The sequence below is a fragment of the Moschus berezovskii genome, chromosome 5, assembly GCF_049115385.1.
Source record: "Moschus berezovskii isolate FMDL1 chromosome 5, NW_MosBer_1.0, whole genome shotgun sequence".
NCBI lineage: Eukaryota > Metazoa > Chordata > Mammalia > Artiodactyla > Moschidae > Moschus > Moschus berezovskii.
Genome location: NC_142464.1, coordinates 77619162 through 77641297, shown reverse-complemented (window position 1 = coordinate 77641297; position 22136 = coordinate 77619162). Strand labels below are relative to the sequence as shown.

Below are 22136 nucleotides of genomic sequence, written 5' to 3'. Positions count from 1 at the left end.
TTCCTCTGCAATTTTCTGAAAGAGTTTGAGTAGGATAGGTGTTAGCTCTTTTCTAAATTTTTGGTAGAATTCAGCTGTGAAGCCGTCTGGTCCTGGGCTTTTGTTTGTTGGAAGATTTCTGATTACAATTTCAATTTCCGTGCTTATGATGGGTCTGTTAAGATTTTCTATTTCTTCCTGGTTCAGTTTTGTAAAGTTGTACTTTTCTAAGAATTTGTCCATTTCTTCCAAGTTGTCCATTTTATTTGCATATAGTTGCTGATAATAATCTCTTATGATCCTTTGTATTTTTCTGTTGTCTGTTGCAATCTCTCCATTTTCATTTCTAATTTTGTTGGTTTGATTTTTCTCCCTTTGTTTCTTGATGAGTCTGGCTAATGGTTTGTCAATTTTATTTATCTTCTCAAAGAACCAGCTTTTGGTTTTGTTGATTTTTGCTATGGTCTCTTTTGTTTCTTTTGCATTTATTTCTGCCCTAATTTTTAAGATTTCTTTCCTTCTACTAACCCTGGGGTTCTTCATTTCTTCCTTTTCTAGTTGCTTTAGGTGTAGAATTAGGTTATTTATTTGACTTTTTTCTTGTTTCTTGAGGTAAGCCTGTATTGCTGTGAACCTTCCCCTTAACACTGCTTTTACAGTGCCCCATAGGTTTTGGGTTGTTGTGTTTTCATTTTCACTCATTTCTATGCATATTTTAATTTCTTTTTTGATTTCTTCTGTGATTTGTTGGTTATTCAGCAGCATGTTGTTCAGCCTCCATATGTTGGAATTTTTAATAGTTTTTCTCCTGCAATTGACATCTAATCTTACTGTATTATGGTCAGAAAAGATGCTTGGAATGATTTCAGTTTTTTTGAATTTACCAAGGCTAGATTTATGGCCCAGGATGTGGTCTATCCTGGAAAAGGTTCCATGTGCGCTTGATAAAAAGGTGAAATTCATTCTTTTGTGGCGAAATGTCCTACAGATATCAATTAGGTATAATTGGTCTATCGTATCATTTAAAGTCTGTGTTTCCTTGTTAATTTTCTTTTTAGTTGATCTGTCCATAGGTGTGAGTGGGGTATTAAAGTCTCCCACTAATATTGTGTTATTGTTAATTTCCCCTTTCATACTTGTTAGCATTTGTCTTACATATTGCTGTGCTCCTATGTTGGGTGCATAAATATTTATAATTGTTATATCATCTTCTTGGATTGATCCTTTGATCATTATGTAGTGTCCTTCTTTGTCTCTTTTCACAGCCTTTGTTTTAAAGTCTATTTTATCTGATATGAGTGTTGATACTCCTGCTTTCTTTTGGTCTCTATTTGCATGGGATATCTTTTTCCAGCCCTTCACTTTCAGTTTGTATGTGTCCCTCGTTTTGAGGTGGGTCTCTTGTAGACAGCATATATGGGGGTCATGTTTTTGTATCCATTCAGCCAGCCTTTGTCTTTTGATTGGGGCATTCAACCCATTTACATTTAAGGTAATTATTGATAAGTATGATCCTGTTGCCATTTACTTTATTGCTTTGGGTTTGAGTTTGTACACCCTTTCTGTGTTTCCTGTCTAGAGAAGATCCTTTAGCATTTGTTGGAGAGCTGGTTTGGTGATGCTGAATTCTCTCAGCTTTTGCTTGTCTGTAAAGCTTTGGATTTCTCCTTCATATTTGAATGAGATCCTTGCTGGGTACAGTAATCTGGGCTGGAGGTTATTTTCTTTCATCACTTTAAGTATATTCTGTCATTCCCTCCTGGCCTGAAGAGTTTCTATTGAAAGATCAGCTGTTATCCTTATGGGAATCTCCTTGTGTGTTATTTGTTGTTTTTCCCTTGCTGCTTTTAATATTTGTTCTTTGTGTTTGATCTTTGTTAATTTGATTGATATGTGTCTTGAGATGTTTTGCCTTGGGTTTGTCCTGTTTGGGACTCTCTGGGTTTCTTGGACTTGGGTGGTTATTTCCTTCCCCATTTTAGGGAAGTTTTCAACTATTATCTCCTCAAGTATTTTCCCATGGTCTTTCTTTTTGTCTTCTTCTTCTGGGACTCCTATGATTCAAATGTTGGGGCGTTTAACATTGTCCCAGAGGTCTCTAATATTGTCCTCATTTCTTTTAATTCTTTTTTCCTCTGTGTTTCATTTATTTCTACCATTCTACATTTATCCTATGTTCTGCCTCCATTATTCTACTGTTGGTTCCCTCCAGAGTGTTTTTTATCTCATTTATTGCATTATTCATTATATATTGACTCTTTTTTATTTCTTCTAGGTCCTTGTTAAACCTTTCTTGCATCTTCTCGATCCTTGTCTCCAGGTTATTTATCTGTAACTCCAATTTGTTTTCAATGTTTTGGATCATTTTACTATCATTATTCAGAATTCTTTATCAAGTAGATTTCCCTGTCTCTTCCTCTTTTGTTTGGTTTGGTGGACATTTATCCTGTTCCTTTACCTTCTGGGTATTTCTCTGCCTTTTCATCTTGTTTAGATCACTGTGTTTGGGGTGGCCTTTCTGTATTCTGGCAGTTTGTGGTTCCTCTTTATTGTGGAGGTTCCTTGCTGTGGGTCGGGTTGGATGGGTGGCTTGTCAAGGTTTCCTAGTTAGGGAAGCTTGTGTCAGTGTTCTGGTGGGTGACCTGGATTTCTTCTCTCTGGAGTGCAGTGAAGTGTCCAGTAATGAGTTTTGAGATGTCAGTGGGTTTGGTGTGACTTTGGGCAGCCTGTATATTGAAGTTCATGGCTGTGTTGCTGGAGAATTTGTGTGGTATGTCTTGCTCTGGAACTTGTTGGCCCTTGGGTGGTTCTTGGTTTCAGTGTAGGTATGGAGGCATTTGATGAGCTCCTATCAATTAATGTTCCCTGGATTCAGGAGTTCGCTGGTGTTCTCAGGATTTGGACTTAAGCCTCCTGCCTCTGGTTTTCAGTCTTATTCTTCCAGTAGTCTCAAGACTTCTCCATCTATACAGCACCGATGATAAAACATCTAGGTGAAAGATGAAAAGTTTCTCCACAGTGAGGGACACCCGGAGAGGTTCACAGAGTTACACGGAGAAGAGGAGAGGGCGGAGGGAGAGAGAGGTGACCAGGAGAAGAGGGGGAATCAAAGGGGGAGAGAGCAAGCTAGCCAGTAATCACTGCCCTGTGTGCTCTTTACGGCCTGGACCCCTCAGAGAGGTTCACGGAGTCACACAGAGAAGAGAAGAGGGAGGAAGGTGACAGAGGTGGGCAGGAGGATAAAAGGGGGAATCAAAAGGAGAGAGACAGATCCAGCCAGTAATCAGTTCCCTAAGTGTTCTCCACAGCCTGGAACACACAAGGAGATTCACAGAGTTGGGTAGAGAAGAAAAGGGGGAGAGGAGAGATAGAGGCGACCTGGTGGAGAAAAAAAAGGAGAGTCAAAAGAGGGAGAGAGCAATCAGGCCAGTGATCTCACTTGCAAGTAAAAATGGGTACAGAAGATTGGGTTCTTGAAGGTACAAAGTTGATAACAAATACCAAAAAACAAAGATTAAAAATCTAGAGTAGAAGTTAAATTCTCAAAAATACAATATTAAAAAAAAAAGTTGCAAAAAATTATAAAATATATATATATATGAAGTTTGCTTTTAAAAATAGGGTCTTTTTTTTTGCAAGGTAATAGTAGGCTATAAAAATGAAAATTAAAAGAGTAATAGGGGACTTAAAATAAAATGAAAAACTTTTTAATTAAAAAAATGATAATAGTAAAAATATATCTAAGACTTTCTCTGGAGCTGTTGCGAACAGTGTAGGGTCAGTTCATTTTCAGATAGTTCCTTGGTCTGGCTTGTACTTCTCAAGGTCTATAGGCCCCTTCCTATGTAGTCGGTGCTAACTACGGGTTTTAATTTATTGCACCTGTCACTTCCAAAGTGGTTCCCCCTGTTTATTTTAGTTTATTCTGTTTGCTGGTCTCTTCAGTGTCTAATTTCTGCCCTGACACAAGGCGGGCGGTGGAGGTCACTTTTTTTAGGCTCACTTGTTCAGTTGTGCTGTGGGTGGGGAGGAACACTGCAAATAAATATCACTGGCGTGTGCTCACAGTGATTCAACCACACTGGGTTTGCCCCCACTAAGAGCGTATGTGCTTTCCCAGTCTACACTGCTCAGGCTCTAGGTTGCTCTGCCAGGAACTGTCTGATGCGGGCCCTGGGTTTCATGTACTCCCCAGGTCTAAGCCACTCAGGTTCAGGTTCTTGGGTACACCACAAAGGTGCAGACTTGGTTGGGCCTGCGTTTTGTGCCCATCCCAGGTCTGAGCAGCTCAAGTGACCAGGTGCTTGGCGAGCGCAGTTGCCCCCAGTTGAAGGCTGTGACTTATCGCCTCCCCCGTCCCAGCCGCTCGATTTCCTGGGTATACAACGGGCGTGCCTTCTCAGGTGTGCCGTGTGTCTCTTCAGGGGAGCTGATCTCTGGCTGCCACTCTCCTGGTGGATGTCAGCCATCCAGAATCCCAATAAGTCTTGGTTAGCAACGAAGTCAGCTTGCAGTTTGGTATAGGATGCCTCTCTGGGGCCGATTGCCCCCTTCCGACTCTGGCTGCCCTCGCCTGCCTGTCTCTGGCAGGGGATGGGCCAGTCCGCAGCCGGCTAGCTCTGCTCAGTCCTTTGTTCAGTGAGCGGGCCTGGTGGTGTCTTAGGGCTTTTCACGGACTAGCTATCCCACAGTCTGGGTTGCTATCTCAAGCTAGTTCCCTCAGATTGCCCTTGGGGCGTTCAGGCCCGGTCCTTACCCTGAGCAATGCAGCCCGCACCTCCATGTCCAGCCCCTGCTTGCAAGTGCAGGATGGGAGGGTCTGGGCTGCTGCTCCTCTGGGAGTTGCTCTTAGGCGTGTAATGTGTGGGTTTTAATTATTTATTTATTTTTCCTCCCGGTTATGTTGCCCTCTGAGATTCCAAGGCTCACCACAGACCCGTCAGAGCGTGTTTCCTGGTGTTTACAAACTTGTCTTTTTTAAGACTCTTCCCAGGAGGGAGCTCCATCTCTGCCTCTTTTGTCTCTCTTTTTATCTTTTATCTTTTGTCCTACCTCCCTTTGAAGACAATGGGCTGCCTTTCTGGGTGCCTGATGTCCTCTGCCAGCATTCAGAAGTTGTTTTGTGGAATTTGCTCAGCGTTCAAATGTTCTTTCAATGAATTTGTGGTGGAGAAAGTGGTCTCCCCATCCTATTCCTCTGCCATCTTAGGACCACCCCTGAGAATTTTTTTAAATCAATTTTTGAGGTAATGTGTTGAGTGAAAGGTTAAGATTTAATAGAAAATGTTATCTCTCAAACATAGACATTACCTTGGTTATGACAGTTATTCTTACAACCTGTAGCCGTCTCACCTGGAAGCATAGTCGTTCTCCATTTTTTTCAAGTTTTCTTGTGTACATTTCCATTAGGCTTTATAGTCCTTATGAAGGTATGTGTTTCATATTAGACTTGCTCCCAAAGTATATTTTTAAAAAGTGTTTCTTTGACTCTTTTTCAAGAAATACAGAGTTTTGTGCTTTCCCAATAACCTCTCCTCTGTGCTTTGATGTAGTTTATCCTGAGTGTCTAAAAGACCTTTCTCCTCTCCTCTCTGATTTTCTCATTGAGGAGTTTCCTTAACATTTGTTGCCCTCTTTTGTTCCAACAACTGTACAGCATCATTTGAAAGATCCGCTGTGCCTCAGTTTCTTGCTGGGGCCACTCCATCCTTCTAACTTAGCCGCATTTTCCAGTTCTTGACTCACAGATTCTCTGAAGGCTTTGTCTTGCCTTCCTGTGGCAACAAGCTTCCAGTCCTCTAGGGCTGGGCAGGATGGTGAATCAGGTCTTTAAGTACCAACTTCTGCTATGTTTTTACTTTTGTGTATCTGCAAAAACATTTTTTATTGAGAAATAAGAGTGAGTAGAAAGTGTTTAATTTCTTATTTGTTGTACTTGCCTGAGGTCTTCTTTTTTTTAAATTAACTTTTATTGGAGTGTACCTTATTTACAGTGTTGTTGCCTGACCTACTCTGATTCTTTAGTGGGATAGAGGAGAGGTTTGTCTGTGGTAGACATTCTAAAACTGTGACTCTCCACCCTCACCCAGGCTCACTGCCCCTTCTTGGTTGCTCTGTTCTACCCCAGTAAATCCTGTGCAGACCAAGAAGAGATTTCACAACACTTACTCCATGAAGAGCTGAGCAGTATTCATTCAGCTGCATTTGAGTCTGTATCAGGTACCAGGCACTTGGAGTCTGAGGACTGAATATACTTGCCTTCTAAACTGTATTTTTGCTTTTCGACCCCCTCCAGTCCTTCCTCCAGAGTGCTGCCAGAAATGATCCAGAAAGCACCATCTGATGCTGTCAAGCCCACAGAGACAAGTTAGAGAGCCACAGGGCCCACACAGCTTCTAAGAAGCGTGCTCTGTACCTGGTGTTCATGCCTCTCGGCCATGGCCTTCACTGTCTGGAATCCTGGACTCTTAATCCCTTGGTTCATTTTCCATTTTTGAGAATCTGACTCAGATATCACCCCTTGGGGAAACATCCTGAATTGCCCCAGTTCAAGTTCATTTCTCCGTCCTCTGTACTTTGCTGGGGACTTTATACACATGCGTTTCTCTTTGTTCAGCCAGCACACATCGTTGAGTGCTGTTGTGTGTCAGGCCCATTCTCAGTGCTGGGACTCTGACAGTGAGTGACAGACATGGTCACTGCCCATGCATGTCATCCAGCAAGTAGGAGGATGTTTCAGATAGTGATAAGTGCTCAGAAAAAAACAAGACAGCAATAGAGTAGGGGCTAGATGGGTTTGGAGAGAGACTGGGGAAGTCCTCTCCAAAGAGGTGACATTGAAGCTGAGCTCTGAACAATGAGCAGGGCCAGCAATGGAAGCATCTGGAAAAAGAGCTGTCAGTGCAGAGAAAAATGGCACTAGCAAATGCCCCAAAGCAGGGAGAGCATGGCTCCCTGGAGCTGCAGAAAAGCAGGGTGAAGGAGGCAGGAAGGCAGGAGATGGGTCAGAAGAGCAGACAGTCTGTTGGCGTAGCAAGAAATTTGGATTTTAGGGACTTCCTTGGTGGTCCAGTGGCTAAAAGTTGGAGCTCCCAATTCAGGGGAGCCAGGTTCCATCCCTGGCCTGGGAACTAGATCCCACAGCTGCAACTTAACACCCAGCACAGTCAAATAAATTTTTTAAGAAGTTAAAAAGAAATTTGGATTTTATTCCTGAATTCACCAAGAAACTATCAAAGAGCTTTAGGCAGGGGAGTCAGTAGTATGAAACGATGTATGTTTAATCTGCACTGAACACTAAGTGTTGTAAATGGCTCATTGTGTGTGTCTCTGGTAACCTGTGTGCTGTGAGGGCAGGCGTTCTCTGTGGATCCCCAGCACCCAGTCCAGGGTATGGTCAGTAGCCACTGGGGAGTCTAATGAATGAATAATCTATGTATTCTCTTGATAAACTCTAAGTGGTTGAGTTAGTAACACCACGTAAATAAGTTTTACTGTTTGGTAAAAGCTGGTCGATCTAGTGCTAGAACACTCCCTATGAATAAGGAAATGTCATGGCCTTTTTCAAGACTCCAGGGTGTTATGATATTCTGGATGTTCTATGCAGCCTTTGAGGCAGTACCCCAGGAATGTTAAGTAGAATCTTGATGACCAGAGAAGAATGAAAAGCCATGACATTTTAAAAAATGAAAGCTATCAGTAGTACAGTAAAATCTTATGATGAGGTGAATACAGATATAGCATCCCAATGGCATTTGTTCTCCAAAGGAGGTAGTCGGGAGTTCTTATCTTCCAGCATGTGGGGAGGTGGGGAGCAGGGGGTTGGTAGTCATCTCCTGATAATTTGAGACTTTCTGAGTTCAATATAAGGGCCATTGAATACGATTTAAATTTTATTATCTTTCGTGCTCTTTGAAAATGTAGACCAACTGAGACAGATCGTTTTTCATTAACCATGTAGTAATGTCTCCTGGCATTTTGTGTGATGGTTTTTTGGATTTGACTTTCACTATAATGGCTGGCTTTTACTATAGTTAGTGTTTTTCTATTATAATTTTTATCTCCAGTTTTCGGGTACTGCCTCTTAAAAACCTTGAGTTTCTTTTTTTTTTTCTGAATCAGTTGGAAACCCTAATTTAGATCTATCTGTGCCCCATTAAGTAAAGCTTACTTGAAAATCTTTGATGGTGAAATCGTAACCCAGCCCAGTGAACATGCTCTAATCATCATAGCACTTGCTCCCAAGAAGAATCTTTTCTCATTACTTCTTTCCCCACATTCACTTAAAAATTATGCTACAGGTAATAGAGGGTTTAGGACATGGTAAACTGAGTACATTTTGGACTTCTTTTAAGTTGAAAATATTTTTCTCTGCAGAGATTTCAGCAACACAGAAACACTGTGCAGTGAACAGAAGTATTATTGTGAAACATGCTGCAGCAAACAGGAGGCCCAGAAAAGGTATGTAAGGGTTTAGCCCAGGGGGTGGCTTCCTATCCTCAGAAGGAACCAGACCGTGGAGCCTGACAGATCTGGTTTTAGAATCCCAGTTCCTAGGGCTCTTAACCAAGTAGCTTTGGAGAAGTCAGTTACCTTCTTCACTGGTAGAATAGGATAAGAATGCCTACCTGGGGAAGTTGCCCGTTCATCTGATCATGTGTTCATCTGTTTGTTTGTTCATTCACTTATTCAATGTGCCAGATACTCATGCTGGGTAAACAAGTGGTGAGCAAGTGTGATCACTTGTCCTCTTGGGATTAAAGGTGAATTATAAAAAGGACTTAGCATAGTACATAACACACAGTCATCACCCAGTAATACTGTTAGTATTGCCTAATTTTGGAACTTCTTATTTAGCAGGTAGAAGAGGCAAGTGATATTAATCATTTAATAAGGAATCATGAGGAAATCAATAACATCAGTCTATGGATGGGTAATAAGAAAGTTATCATATTCATAGTTGATACAAGACCCAAGGTTGCCCATCTTTTTACTAGCACTGGCCAGTTACAGCTCTTGAACAATGTGAAATAATTATCCTTCCCTATGTTCTGTCCCCAGAAGCCAAGAAACTTGACATTTTTACTATCCTGTGAAGCTTTGCCATGAGTTAAGTTTACCTTGCCCATAGTTTATGGCACATTCAGGATAACTCACAGATGCCTATTCCTACCATCTAAAACCATGAGGGGTCTAGAGCTGAAGTTGAACAAGTTTCTCTGACCAGTCTCCCAGCCCTTCATCCCCAGACATGCACATCTTTCTTTGGTGCCTCAGAACTGGAGAAAGGTTAGTCATTTTGGTGGCAGATGGGAGTTAACATTCATTAGTGGTTGGGGAGCTTACCTCTGTCCCCATCCATATAATCTAAACTAAGTCTTTCTAAGGCCATCCTAGGTCTTCCAGTGGAGCATGAAAGCATATTCTATTCAACCCTGGAAGTTTTATACATTAAAATGCTGTGTTCCTGAAGAATAATAGGGATCCCCATAAATCTTATGTTTCTGCTGATGGTGTGGTTTTGCTTACTTTTATGAACAGGATTTTTTTTCAATAGATTTCTAAATAACATTCTATTAAATTTGTCCTTTACAAACAATAATTCATGGAAAATATGCACAAGTCAAACAGCATTTACAATAATTTAGGACCTTCAAAGAGGGTGTCCTTGAAGGTAATCAGAAAATCCTCTATTCTAGGAGAGTTATCTCCATAAACTGTTGTCTTTGCGACTTCTTACCAAAGAATCTTAAAAAAAGAGCTTTTCATATTTGTGTAAGTTGTGGAACTGCTGCATCGAACAAAAGAAAATCCTTTTCTGCAGGATTTCTCAAAGCCTTTGGTATGTGGATGTGCAAGGAGGAACTTAGGAACCGAAGGGAGAGCAGCATCCTGACGTGGTCTCAGAAACCCCGCATCCATTAACATCTCTGGTGCTCTCACGAGCCTATTTTGAGAAATATAGCCCTAAGCCAATCAATCTCTGAATTTATAAGCGAGGAACCTGAGAGCCAGAAAAGGGAAATGACTTGCCCAGGAGTAAGGAGGGAGAATGGGCCCAGCATGCCTGGTTATCTGATGGTAACCAGTTAGCAATGAGTATCCGAGGCATGCCTGTCTGTTGGTTCTCAGAACCTGTATGTACAGAATCCACCCTCTGCTTGTCCTTTCCCCAGCCTGCTTTTCTCAAAAACTGTCCCCCTCCTCTCCAATATCTCAGAGTTGAGGGATTATCCAAATATCATTTTCCCTGGGGGGCAGAGGGCAGTGACGCAGAGCAATTGTGCATCATATTCTTATTGGAACGTAAGTTCTGGGGTGTCTCCTTTGACCAAACAGATGATCCCACCCCCCCACATCCTAGCCTCATTGCACTTTTCTCTGCTTACCAGGCTCCAGTTAGCCGAGTCTGTACAAGTCAACTCTGTTTAAGCAAGCATCCTTTTTATTCTGGCAAGTGGATTGGCTGTTTGCTGGTCTGAAGTTTGTTGGACCCCCTCGTGCTGTCCATTTGTGCAGGAGGAGGTATAATCGGTCCCACTCACAGGGATTGGGTACCACTGATTTTTCTATTCCATGGTTTTTTATTTTAGGATGAGAGTCAAAAAGCTGCCCATGATTTTGGCCCTGCACCTCAAGCGGTTCAAGTACATGGAGCAGCTCCACAGGTACACCAAGCTCTCTTACCGAGTGGTCTTCCCGCTGGAACTCCGGCTCTTCAACACCTCCAGTGATGCAGTGAACCTGGACCGCATGTATGACCTGGTCGCGGTGGTGGTACACTGCGGCAGGTGAGGGTCGGCAAGGAGCGCGTTGAGGGAGGGGCTGTCCTTGGGCCACGTAGACTCTGCCACACCTGTCAGGGGCGGGGCCGGGGATATGAGACTCAGTGGTGGTAGTGCTTTGGGGAATTCCCTCCAAGCTCCAGTTTATCACCTCAAAATGAACCTCTAAACTTATGTATATAAAGTAAAATAATAAATTTAAAAATAAAGATAAAATTAATGCATAATAACAGATGTTCTCTCATAAGGGAAATAATAAATCTCCATTGGATACAAGGAATTTGAAATCACATGGAAAAGTAAATGTTTGTGCTGTGATTTTAATTTTTGGAAAACCAGGTTACTCATATAGTATGATCACAGAAGTGTTTTAAGATATCTAAATAAAGACTGGAAGCAGTGGATGGAATTTAATACTTTTTTGGCATTTGAATAATTAAAATGTATCCTTAAGTGTTCTTTAGGCAGTTTTAAGCCTTTCCCCTGTATTCTATTAATAAGTACATAATCAAAAAAAAAAGAGTGGAGAGAAGTCCCCTAGATATGGAGAAGCAAAGTGTTTTTGCTGGAAGTCTTTTGAGGAAATATTTTTTATTGTATAATTTGGTGTAAGTTTTGAAAAGTCTACTGAAAATTCACCTGTTACTATTACTTGCTCAGCTGGGATGGGTTTGTGTCCCCTCCCTGGGATCGACATTGCTGTCACCCTTGTAGGTTTCAGATTGGGGCCTGTCACAGAGCAGGTGTCTTTTCCTCTCCGTCCCCCTGGATGGGTTGGTAGTAAACAGACCATTATCAAGAGGAAGCGTGGTTCCACAGGGAGGGATGGAGTGATTTCCTTTCCTCTACTGGGTGGATGGATGGTATCAGAAATTGTAACTTACCTGAAGCAACCCTTGTTTTGTCCCATGCAGAGCCGTACATCACAGGTTATTGTCTTATGTTCTCAGAAAGTTGTATTTGTTGGTCAGTTACAAGCCACCTTTCTATTTCCCCCTGAAGAATACTTCTAACTACTAATTATTTTAAAGAACCTAAGGGTTGGGAAGATCCCTTGGAGGAGGGCATGGCAACCCACTCCGGTATTCTTGCCTGGAGAATCCCATGGACAGAGGAGCCTGGCGGGCTACAGTCCATGGGGTCCCAGAGAGGTGGACACAACTGAGTGACTGAGCATACATACACATACATCTATTTTCTATTTATTTATTCGTTCTAAGGTTCTTTAACAGTTTTATTTGATTTAACCATACCCTCCTCCAGGAGATCTTCTCAACCCAGAGATTGAACCTAGGTCTCCCTCATTGCAGACAGATTCTTTACCGTCTGAGCCACCAGGGAAGCCCAAGAATTCTGGAGTGGGTAGCCTATCCCTTCTCCAGGGTATCTTTCTGACCCAGGAATTGAACCAGCGTCCCTTGCATTGCAGGCAGATCCTTTACCAGCTGAGCTACCAGGGAATCCCATATATTATGTATATGCTCAGACTGAACTGAACTGAACTGATATATATATTGTACGTTCCTAGTGGTTTAGTCAATAAGTCATGTCAGACCCTATGTATATACTAACTAGGAAATGGTAACCCACTACAATATTCTTGCCTGGAGAATCCCTATGGACAGAGGAGCCTGGCGGGCTACAGTCTATGGGGTCACACACAGTCAGACATGACTGAGCGACTAAGCACACACATTAGTAAGGAACAGGGTGATGACAGAGAGCAGTGGGAGGCGCCCCCTTTAGGGAAGGTGGTCAGCAAAGGTTTATCTCCTGAGATGACATTGGAGCTGAAGCCCACCCAAGGAATAAAAAGAGACAAGAATGCAGACATGAGTGAAGGCCCTTTCAGGCAGAGCTGCAGCAGGCACAGAGGCCCAAGCTGAGAACACTGATGTGTGTTAAAACAGAGGCGGCCCATGGGCTGGAGCTCAGAGGGAGGGGAGAGAGTGGCTGGAGAAAGGTGAGAACAATCCTCTGGGGCATCTTTTATTTATTTATTTAGTGTTTGGACAAGTAAACACGCAACTGTGTTACTTTTATCAGTCTCTTCACATCGTGGGGCGGCAGAGTGGGGAGGGGTGTTGAGATAATGACAGGCCTGGCTTGGAGGCAGCACGTGGCTCCTGAGAGACCCTCCTGGCTATCCTGTGACTTCAGCTCGGGTGGACTGTCTCCACGTCTGCACTTGACCATCAGGCCAAAGGCTGTAAGACGGGACCACAGCTCACACTCTCCAGCACGCGGGGTCCCAGGAGATCCAGCCTGGGAAGATCCAACAGCCTCCACTGCAAAGTTCCAGTCCTTGTTCTGGTCTTGGGAAGAACTGTCAAAATATTCATGCGGAGTCACTTCAGTCACTCTGTGCGACCCTATGGACTGTAGCCTGCCAGCTGTCCCTGGGATTCTCCAGGCAAGAGTACCGGAGTGGGCTGCCATTTCTTCTCCAAGGGATCTTCCCAACCCAGGGATCAATCTTGAATTTCATGGACCTGAATTTTTATTGAGAGAATAGTCCTCAGGGTCAAGAGCGGATACTTAATAGCGGCTGAAACCACGCAGAGTGCTTCAAACCTATGGAAAGCCTGCAGCCTGGCTGTGGCAGGAAAGAACACTGGCATCTTTTATTTAAAGAAAGCAAACTAAAGGGACTTCCCTGGTGGTCCAGTGGTTAAGACCCTGCAGTTCAAATGCACAGGATGTGGGTTCGATCCTTGACTGGGGAACTAACATCCTGCATGCTGTGCAGTGTAGCAAAGAAAAGGCAAACTAAGGCAGATTCAGCTTTCCAACTTTGATGATGCCTTGATTCATGGGGTCGCGGAGAGTCGGACACGACTGAGCGACTGAACTGACTGACTGACTGACTGAGAAAACAAAACTTTAGAGTTAAAAACTCCCTCAGTTGTGCAAATCTGACTTCATAGGAGAAGCTGTTTGGTTGTTCAGTCTACTTTTTTCTGTAGTGTGTAATAATGTACCTTTTTGTTTTCCTACTTGTTATTATACATTTTGGTTTAATATCTTTCTAAAACTTGAATCAGATCACATCACTCCTCAAAGTTCCTGAGTGTCTTCCTGGCTCACTCACAGTGAAGTCACAATCTTAACCATAGTGGCCCATTCATAACCCTCCTCCACGGCGGCTCACTTGGCTCTGGCTTCCTTGCTGTTCCTGATCACACTATTCCCACTGCCACCCGTCCCCTAGGCCTTGCACTTGCTCTTCTCTGTTCCTGAAACTTCCATCATGTAGTCTCATGGCTTGTCTCTCTCACTCTCTCTCACACACGCACACGCACCCCTTCTCTTCAGGGAAATTCTTCTGCTCACATCTCGTGTCATCACCATACCGCCTTCCCTCTGTCGCTCACCAACCATTGCACTGCTGTATTCTTCAGCATGATCACCGCTTGAAATGTATTTGTATTTTAGTTTATTACCACTCCAGCCCTCAACCTCAGGAAAGGCAGGACTTTGTTTTATTCACTGCTTTTTGTTTGTTTGTTTAAGTAGAAGAGAAGAGGCTTTTCTCCTAGTCTTAATATTTATTTGGCTGCACCACGTGGTCTTAGCTGCACCATGCTGGATGTCCTGCGAACTCAGTTTTGGCACATGGGATCTAGTTCCCTGACCAGGAACCAAACCCAGGCCCTCTGCACTGGGAGCGCAGAGTCACTGGACCACCAGGGAAGCCCCCATTCATTGCTTTTTTTTTTTTTTTGCCTAACTACCTGAATGGACCTAGATGGAGCATAGTGGGCATACAATAATTATGTGTTAATATTTGTTGAATTTGAATGTCTGTTTTCCCCAGTGGATTGCGAATCCTTCGAAGACAGAGGCTTTATTCATCTTCCCTTATGCCCAGCACAGCGTCAGCACCCAGGTGTCTCTCTGTGAGTTTTGGCCAAAGACATTTGGATGTGGACATGACTTATTCCAAGTTCTCTGTCCCAGTGATAGTTTCCGCCCCCCGCCAAAAAAACTCATTACATATAAAGAGCTACACAGAGTTTTATAAAGAAGTAAATGTTAACTTAGTAACATTCTTCTGTTTGTTCTTTTCCAGTGGTCCTAATCGTGGGCATTATATTACTATTGTGAAAAGTCATGGCTTCTGGCTTTTGTTTGATGACGACATCGTAGAGGTTGGTATGCAGATAATTATATCCGAGGGAGCTGGGGCAGAGACAGTGTTTTCGGATGTGTGCATGTGGGCATTTTCTAAAATAGGCCTGTATTCCCATCATCTGACTTGAAGACAGCTTACATTTCTCTCAGAATTACATTCCACTGCTCCCCATCCTCTCTGGAAGGGGAGAAGGGGTGAGATCAGGGACTCATCAATACTGTGTTTTCGTTAACTGATCAACCACAGACGTGGGACCTCCTTGCCGTCCTGAGTCACTTTTACATGGAAGTCCTCTTTCCTACAGTGATGAAAGCCCATTTTGGGACCAAATAATAAGCTTCAAAGTTGTATTAAAGTCCTTTTATTATACCAAAATTTTATGCTATTATTATTAAAATTTTTTTCCACTCTGTTCAACCTAGAATTCTTTATATGACACCAGAATATTCCATATATTGATTTTGTTGTAACGGAACACTAGCTGGAGAGACTTCACACTCAAAGACATGGTCTGTTTCAGCTCACTTAAGGTAGCAATGAAGGGAGTAAGCTTTGATGGCCTGAATGAATTGTGCTTATTCCCAAGAGCTCCCACAGCTTACCATTTGAAAGGCAGAAGTCCTGTCTTCTTCAGAGAGTGCACCTACGGTTGCCAGTAGTCAGAAGGGTGGCATTCTTCCCCAGTGATTCGCAGTGTGTGTTGTCAGGCTTTCTCGGTCAAGTCTGTAGAGTGACCCATTTGCTGTTGAAAGTTCCCAATTTTATGATGGTGTTTCTTAACATTTTCTTGTGCATCCCATTAGCCTTTCTTTCCTTCTCCCAGTAATCATGTTAAACCACTGTGTTGTTTCATTTCTCTCTTTCTTGCAGAAAATAGATGCCCAAGCTATTGAAGAATTCTATGGCCTGACATCAGATATATCAAAAAATTCAGAATCCGGATATATTTTATTCTATCAGTCAAGAGAATAACTTAAAGGACTGTGGAACTAACTCGAGTGAGGGCAAATGCACTCGGACCTGGTTTCTCTGCAGACGTCCCTCCTCGCCAGTGGACCACCAGTGAACGGCATCACTCCCAAGTCTCGGTGGTCTGGCTGCGTGACTCTCATCCCCCTTCATTTTTCTACAAGCAGCACTACTCGTGGTTTTATGTTAGTCTGAGGTAGAGTTAACTGCAATCAGATTGTAGTAAGGTTTAGATGAATAACATTTGCTAATTTTAGGATCAGGTACATGCTATGCCACTGTCTGGCTGAATTAGAACGCCATTTCTTACAGACATCAGCAGTCCATTTGGGGTCTTTGCTAATCTTCCTAAATGGCTTCCGGGGTCTCCTTTCAATGCATTCTTTAACTTTTCCCTGGAAACATTGCTCCCCATTTTTAGCTTCTCTGCCTCTTTTCTGACAGAAGGACAGAAGAATGGGGTAGATGCTTACCTTTTAGAGCTGCAACTATAGCTTTAAGTTTGTTCGAGTGAAAATGTTTTAAAAGTGAGTAACCTCGAAACTGAATTCATCTTCCGGGTGGAACAGGGTGAAGAGAAGCTGTTCAAGGATGCCCAGGGCTGTGCCCACCCGGCCGTTACAATTCCAGGGGCTGAGGAGGCGTGGAGCTCAGGGCAGGCGAAGCCGAGAGGAGGAAGCCTTTGTGCACAGTGGAAAGTTGCTTTTCTTCTCTTTCTACCAAAACCAAGTTTCAGGAAAATAGCTCTGTGCTCTTTGTTTTTAGTGATGCTCTTCTTCTGTCCTGTGAGTTGTATCTCTCCTTTATCCGGCGCTGCTAAGCTTTCCAGGGTATCTTTCCAACCCTGCTGGTGTTCTGTGGTCAGAGGCGGTAGACACCACGGGGACTGCCACCCACCCAGCTCTCCTTAGCCAGGCAGCACCAACACCGTCCTTTCCCAGGAAGAACAAAGGTGCTGCACCTGTCCTCCCATCAGCCACATTGTACAACAGTTCATATTTCAGCATTGCAGGTCCTGGCAAGCCCAGGGCTACCATGGAACCTTCTCCGGAGGAGATACTGGAGTTAGCTGGGGATGCAGGTGGGTCAGAGGAAGTGTCAGTGGGCAGGTGGTGGGATGAACAAAGCGGCAGCATTTCTTTGGCTCAGGCTCCCAGGATGTTTGACAAGACGGAGTTTTTTGGAAGAACCTCATCTCACCATAGTTTTACTTTTTTTTTTTTCACTTTTGTTGTATGTGTATTTATTAAATCATTTGAGTATCGATGCCTTTTATTAAAAGGTTCGATAGGCTGTTTTGCTGTTGAGCAGGTTTTTGGTTTCCTACAAATCTTATGAGTTGTAAATCTCAGCTTCCTATGGGAAGACCGCTGACTTCCATACACTATAATATACTGTGAACCTGTTCTTTTGTTACCTAATACATCAGCGAAGGAACACGCAAACTTTTGGCATAATGTGAACTAAAATTGAAATTGAAAATGTTACTGGCCGTTTTGCAACAATTAAGAGCATAGCACTTTATCTAGATGAAAACTGGATTTCTTTATCTTTGAAGTATCTTGAACTGTTTATTGCTCACAACTTCCATAAGCATGCCATACTTCATCTGTTCATGCTTGAAGTGAAATGTCTTACTTTTCACTGAAGAAGACAAAACAGGGCGATCTTCACGTTATTGTTTTATACAAGTGATGAAAATATACCTTGCCTTGTTTAGAGGCGAATTCATATTTATAAATATTTTGTCTTTTTTCCCTCCACAAGACTTATGCGGTAATCGCTTACCTGGAAGGTGAGTTTTTATCCTGTTTTTAAGAAGAGATGCTTTTCAATTGAAGGTGACTGAAACAGGGAGCTGTTTATACTATATATAATCCATATATTTGCAGGTTGCAAAGTTTAAAAAAAATGATGGCTGATCCCTAATATAGTTGGAATTGATACATGAGAAACACTGTTAAAATTATCTTTAAAGTGACTCTTGAAGCTAATTTATTAGGGAAAAAGTTTCAATTGGAAACCTATAGAACTAATTTGTTTTTTAGTTGCATAGTCATGGCCGACTTTGTGACCCCATGGAGTGTAGCCTTCCAGGCTTCTCTGTCCGTGGGACTTTTCCAGTGAGAATACTGAAGTGGGTTTCCTTCTCCAAGGGATCTTCCCAACCCAGTGATCGAACCCGAGTCTCCTGCATTGGCAGGCAGGTTCTTTACTGCTGAGCCACCAGGGAAGCCCCTTATAGAAATATTATCTGAGTGCTAAGTCATAAATTCAGTACTTTTTGGGTTTTTTGGACGAGTAAAAAGTTTTTCTCAGTGATTTAACTGAAATAATTCCTTTTAGTAGGAAAGGTCAGTTAAAATTCAGTATTCATGGATAAATGTCTGCATACATATTGAAGATAATACAAAGACATTAACATGGTTGTGTGCAGGAAAAAGAAAATTGAGATAAAAATACTCTTATCCACAACACTCCATCAGTTTTTTAAACTTTAGCACTATCTGGGATCATCTTCCCCCTTCTATAAATGAAAGAAACACTAGGCAGCTACATCCTCCCAAGTCATTTCACTTTATGTGAAGACTAGAGCACATAACACTTCTTTATTTTTCATCCCTCATTCGTTGTGTGAAGCAGGGATGGTGTGGGATGTGTGAGACCATTCTGAGGTGAACGATAGCACAAAAGCTCAGCAATAGTCCCTCAAATGGCCAGGGTTTTTGTGTATCATTTTTCTGGCAGGAATGGGCAGGCTTGCCGTATTTCTTTTAACTGCTGGGTGTTTTAAAATAAGTTACAGTGTTTGCCACTTTCAGAGGAGAAGGAATGTTTGCTTTATTGGTTACTTCCTTGTTTAACATCTAGATTATGATACAGTTTGCTAAAATGTCATTTGTTTAAAAGTGAATATCGGTAGAATGCTGACGCCCAGACTTGTTATTCTGATGCATTTTCCATTCCGAAGAAACACGACGTGAGCTGGTTTGAAGAGAGCCAAGGAGCAAAAACACAAGAGAGTGGTGCTTTGTCTAGGAAGCCAGGCATATCGGTTTTATAGCTTGGTATATTTTGGATTTCAGATGAAATGGGGAAAAAATGACAGAAATGGTCCCTATGCATTTATTTTCATGGATACCCTTAATTTTCATGGGCATGCCTAACAATGAACTATGTTATAACTGGAGCTTAGGGCTTATTTTAGATATTGGAGTGTAGCTTTATTACAAAGATGGATTTTATCTATAAACATTGCATTTTGATCAACTTTGTATGTTCATGTGTATTAAAATATTGTGCACTAAATGTTTTGCCCTCGTCTGCTATTATATGGTCAAGGCATTTATCAGCACTAGTGTGATTCACTCATGTAAGTGGCATGGGTCAGGGAAAATTATTTCCTACGTTTCTGCCTAATTAAATTTGTTTTCCAGTATTACATTAATTTATTTCTGGCTTCCATTTCTGTGTAACCAAGATAGTTACTGCATTTGTGTGGCACATTTGACTTTGTTGCTAAAAAAAAAATTTTTTTTTAGGTTTTATTTAAAATAATCTGTACCTTTTTTTTCTTTAATGTAACCAACTCAAGCACTTTAAGCAATAATGTCAATCTTGTGAAACTTCAATCAGTTTAATACCCTGCCTCTAAAGTTGTTGACAAAAAAATAAAGAGGAATTCTCTTCCTAGAGAATTATATCTGAGTAGTGTTAACACACATGGATTTCAAATCCTTTTTATAAAATGTGAGTCACTGGCAAGTCTCATGTCCAGGTAATCAGTCCAAGCCTGATTTTGCAGTATTGTAGAGGATATTCTGGCTATCGTAGTAAAGTTGCCACTATTGTTGAGGTTCAGAAAGTTAAGGTTCTGGAGGTTACTCACCACTTTTCGAGTGAGAAAAAGCAACACAATCCAGAAACCTGGGTCTGGGGAAGAGGAAATTGAGAGTATCCGTGAAAAACAGAATTAGGGTAGGTATATTAGGCGTGATGGATTGCTTAGTTGAGATTTTGCATAGGAAATGCCCTTTATTGGTTACGAAATAAAAGATCCATTCTCAAAATAAGGCAGTGGCTTCCAGCTCATTGATCTCGTGGGCATCTGGTTTCTAGGAAAGAGTTGGTGTGGCTTTCCCCTGCCCCCAATACTGGCAGCAGCCACAGGCTTCTGGGCAGGGTCCGAGCTGCATAGACCCCATCGGGGTGCACACCGGTCCCACCACTGGCCTACCTGGAGGCGGGCAGTGTGGGCCCATTTCTTGTGGTCTCAGCATGTGGCTACCCAGGGCTGATACTCAAGCTTTCTGTTTAAATGCCTAAGGTTTTTTTTTTTCCCCCCAACAGTTACTTCAGGGGGTCCCTGTGTGGACAGGAGATTGTCATCTGAATACATTTTCCTGGGCCCAGTGATGGGAGTAAAACCGCATAGATCAAGAGCAGAGCAATGTGCCTTGAAGTCTCCCGGGTTCCATCCATCTTAGAGCAGCTCAGGTGAACCCGGCTGAGCTGCAACAGGCTTGGTGGGGAAGCGCCTCCATCCTCCACAAAGGTCTTGGGAATGGAAGACCTCAGGAAAAGTGTTTTTCTTTCTCAGCCTCCTTTTGTCCATCTGCCAGAAAGGATTATAGGATAAGCCTGTTGCCACCAGCACAATACAGTTTCTGGAGCATGAGAATTGCCCGTTTCTCCAAATTTCCCTCCTTCTGTTCACTGAGACTTCAAACCCCTTGAACAGAGGACAAAGCCTTCCATTTCCATGTCTTGTATCCCCATGAAGATGAAAAGGCTTGCTAAATCATTTTTCCTCCTGGGGGAAAATTTTGATTCTGGGGACAGAACTCTTAGACTTGTCCTAGAGATCCCCCAGTCTTCCCAGGTGGCATTAGTGGTAAAGAACCCACCTACCTGTGCAGGAGACTCAAGAGACGCGGGTTCAATGCCTGAGTCAGGAAGATCTCCTGGAGGAGGAAATGGCAGCCCACTCCAGTGTCCTTGCCTAGAGAATCCTGTGACTAGAGGAGCCTGGTGGGCTGCAGTCCATAGGGTAGCACAGAGTCAGACACAACTGAGCAACTAAACATAGCACAGAGAGATTGGAGAGATTTTTAATGAAGACATCATTTAGCACCTGTAAGTGCTAGGCATGGGGACAGGAGTTGGGAGGTAAAAAGGTGAAGCAGATAGGATCCCCTTTCTAGTATCCCGCCTCAGAAAAAAAAAGTTCTGTGGAAAAGAAATTTAAATTGTGGAAATAACGTGAGCAGTGGAAGCCATCACACACATTTTGGTTTTGGGCACATTTTGGTCTTCAGCCTGGGTCTTCTGGTGCAAATAGGCACCGCTGCAGCTGGTGCTGTGGGTGAAGCAGCCAGTTCTTCTTTCCCCTTGGGTTGCCTTCGTGGAGTCCCTGCTTTCCTCCTCGCCTGCTCTCCGTGTTGCCTTCACCTTCCTTTTAGCTCCTTGTAGTAGGGATGACCCCATTTTTAAAACAACGGGTAAATCCATTATGTTACAGTGATGGACTCAGGCATCTTGCTTGTTAATGCTCATGTTAAAAGAGCCAGAATATTGAACATCTTAACAGGATTTTATGAATAAATTATCTAAAAATTCTGTGACTACCAAATAATTAGAGCCTAACCTATTTCACCAAAATCAAACCAGCATGAGTTTTCAAGCCATTTTACTGACCTTTCAACCTATGCTCCCGTTTTGGATTCCATTATATTTTAATGACGCTTTGAACAAAGCACATTAGGAGCTTACAAACAAACGTTAGATCGCTTAATTCTGGTTCTGAGACACCAAAGTCAGAAATGACATTAGATTTTGTAAAAAGGGTCCCTAGTTTTGTGCTTATTATCGATGTGATGATTCATAATAAAGTATTTATTAACAACCTTGAGGGTATCATACAAGTTACATTGATGTGTCTTTCACTTTTTTCCTCCTCCTTCAAGTGGATATGGGCTGTATCAAGGAGGTATGGAATCCCACAAAAACTGCACAGGAAGGTTAAGCATTTGTATTGTGGGTAGAAATCTTTTCTTACCTCCTCCTAACAGTCAGGGAGCTTGGAGAAGAAAACTGAGATGTAGATTTGACTTGGCAGGAAGAATAGTTGAAACCACTATTTCTATATATTTAACCAAGCCCTCCTTCTATGATCCAACTCAACTGTATTTGTATTTCAGAGTGTCTCTTAGTTGACCTTGCCTGAGAGAACATCCTGTGCTGAGATAAATGAAAATAAACACCAGAAA

The 22136-nt window shown here is 42.5% G+C and overlaps 1 protein-coding gene across 1 annotated transcript in view; it reads left to right on the top strand.

Moving 5' to 3' along the window:
* The window catches only part of USP46 (ubiquitin specific peptidase 46), a 77380-nt gene extending 55590 nt beyond the window's left edge, over positions 1–21790 (top strand). The window contains exons 6-9 of the mRNA XM_055434429.2: positions 8356–8439; positions 10572–10769; positions 14836–14914; positions 15769–21790. Of these exons, the coding sequence (XP_055290404.1) occupies positions 8356–8439; positions 10572–10769; positions 14836–14914; positions 15769–15870 (463 nt within the window). The 3' untranslated portion in view covers positions 15871–21790. The remainder of the gene's footprint in view (positions 1–8355; positions 8440–10571; positions 10770–14835; positions 14915–15768) is intronic.
* Positions 21791–22136: the final 346 nt, after the last annotated feature.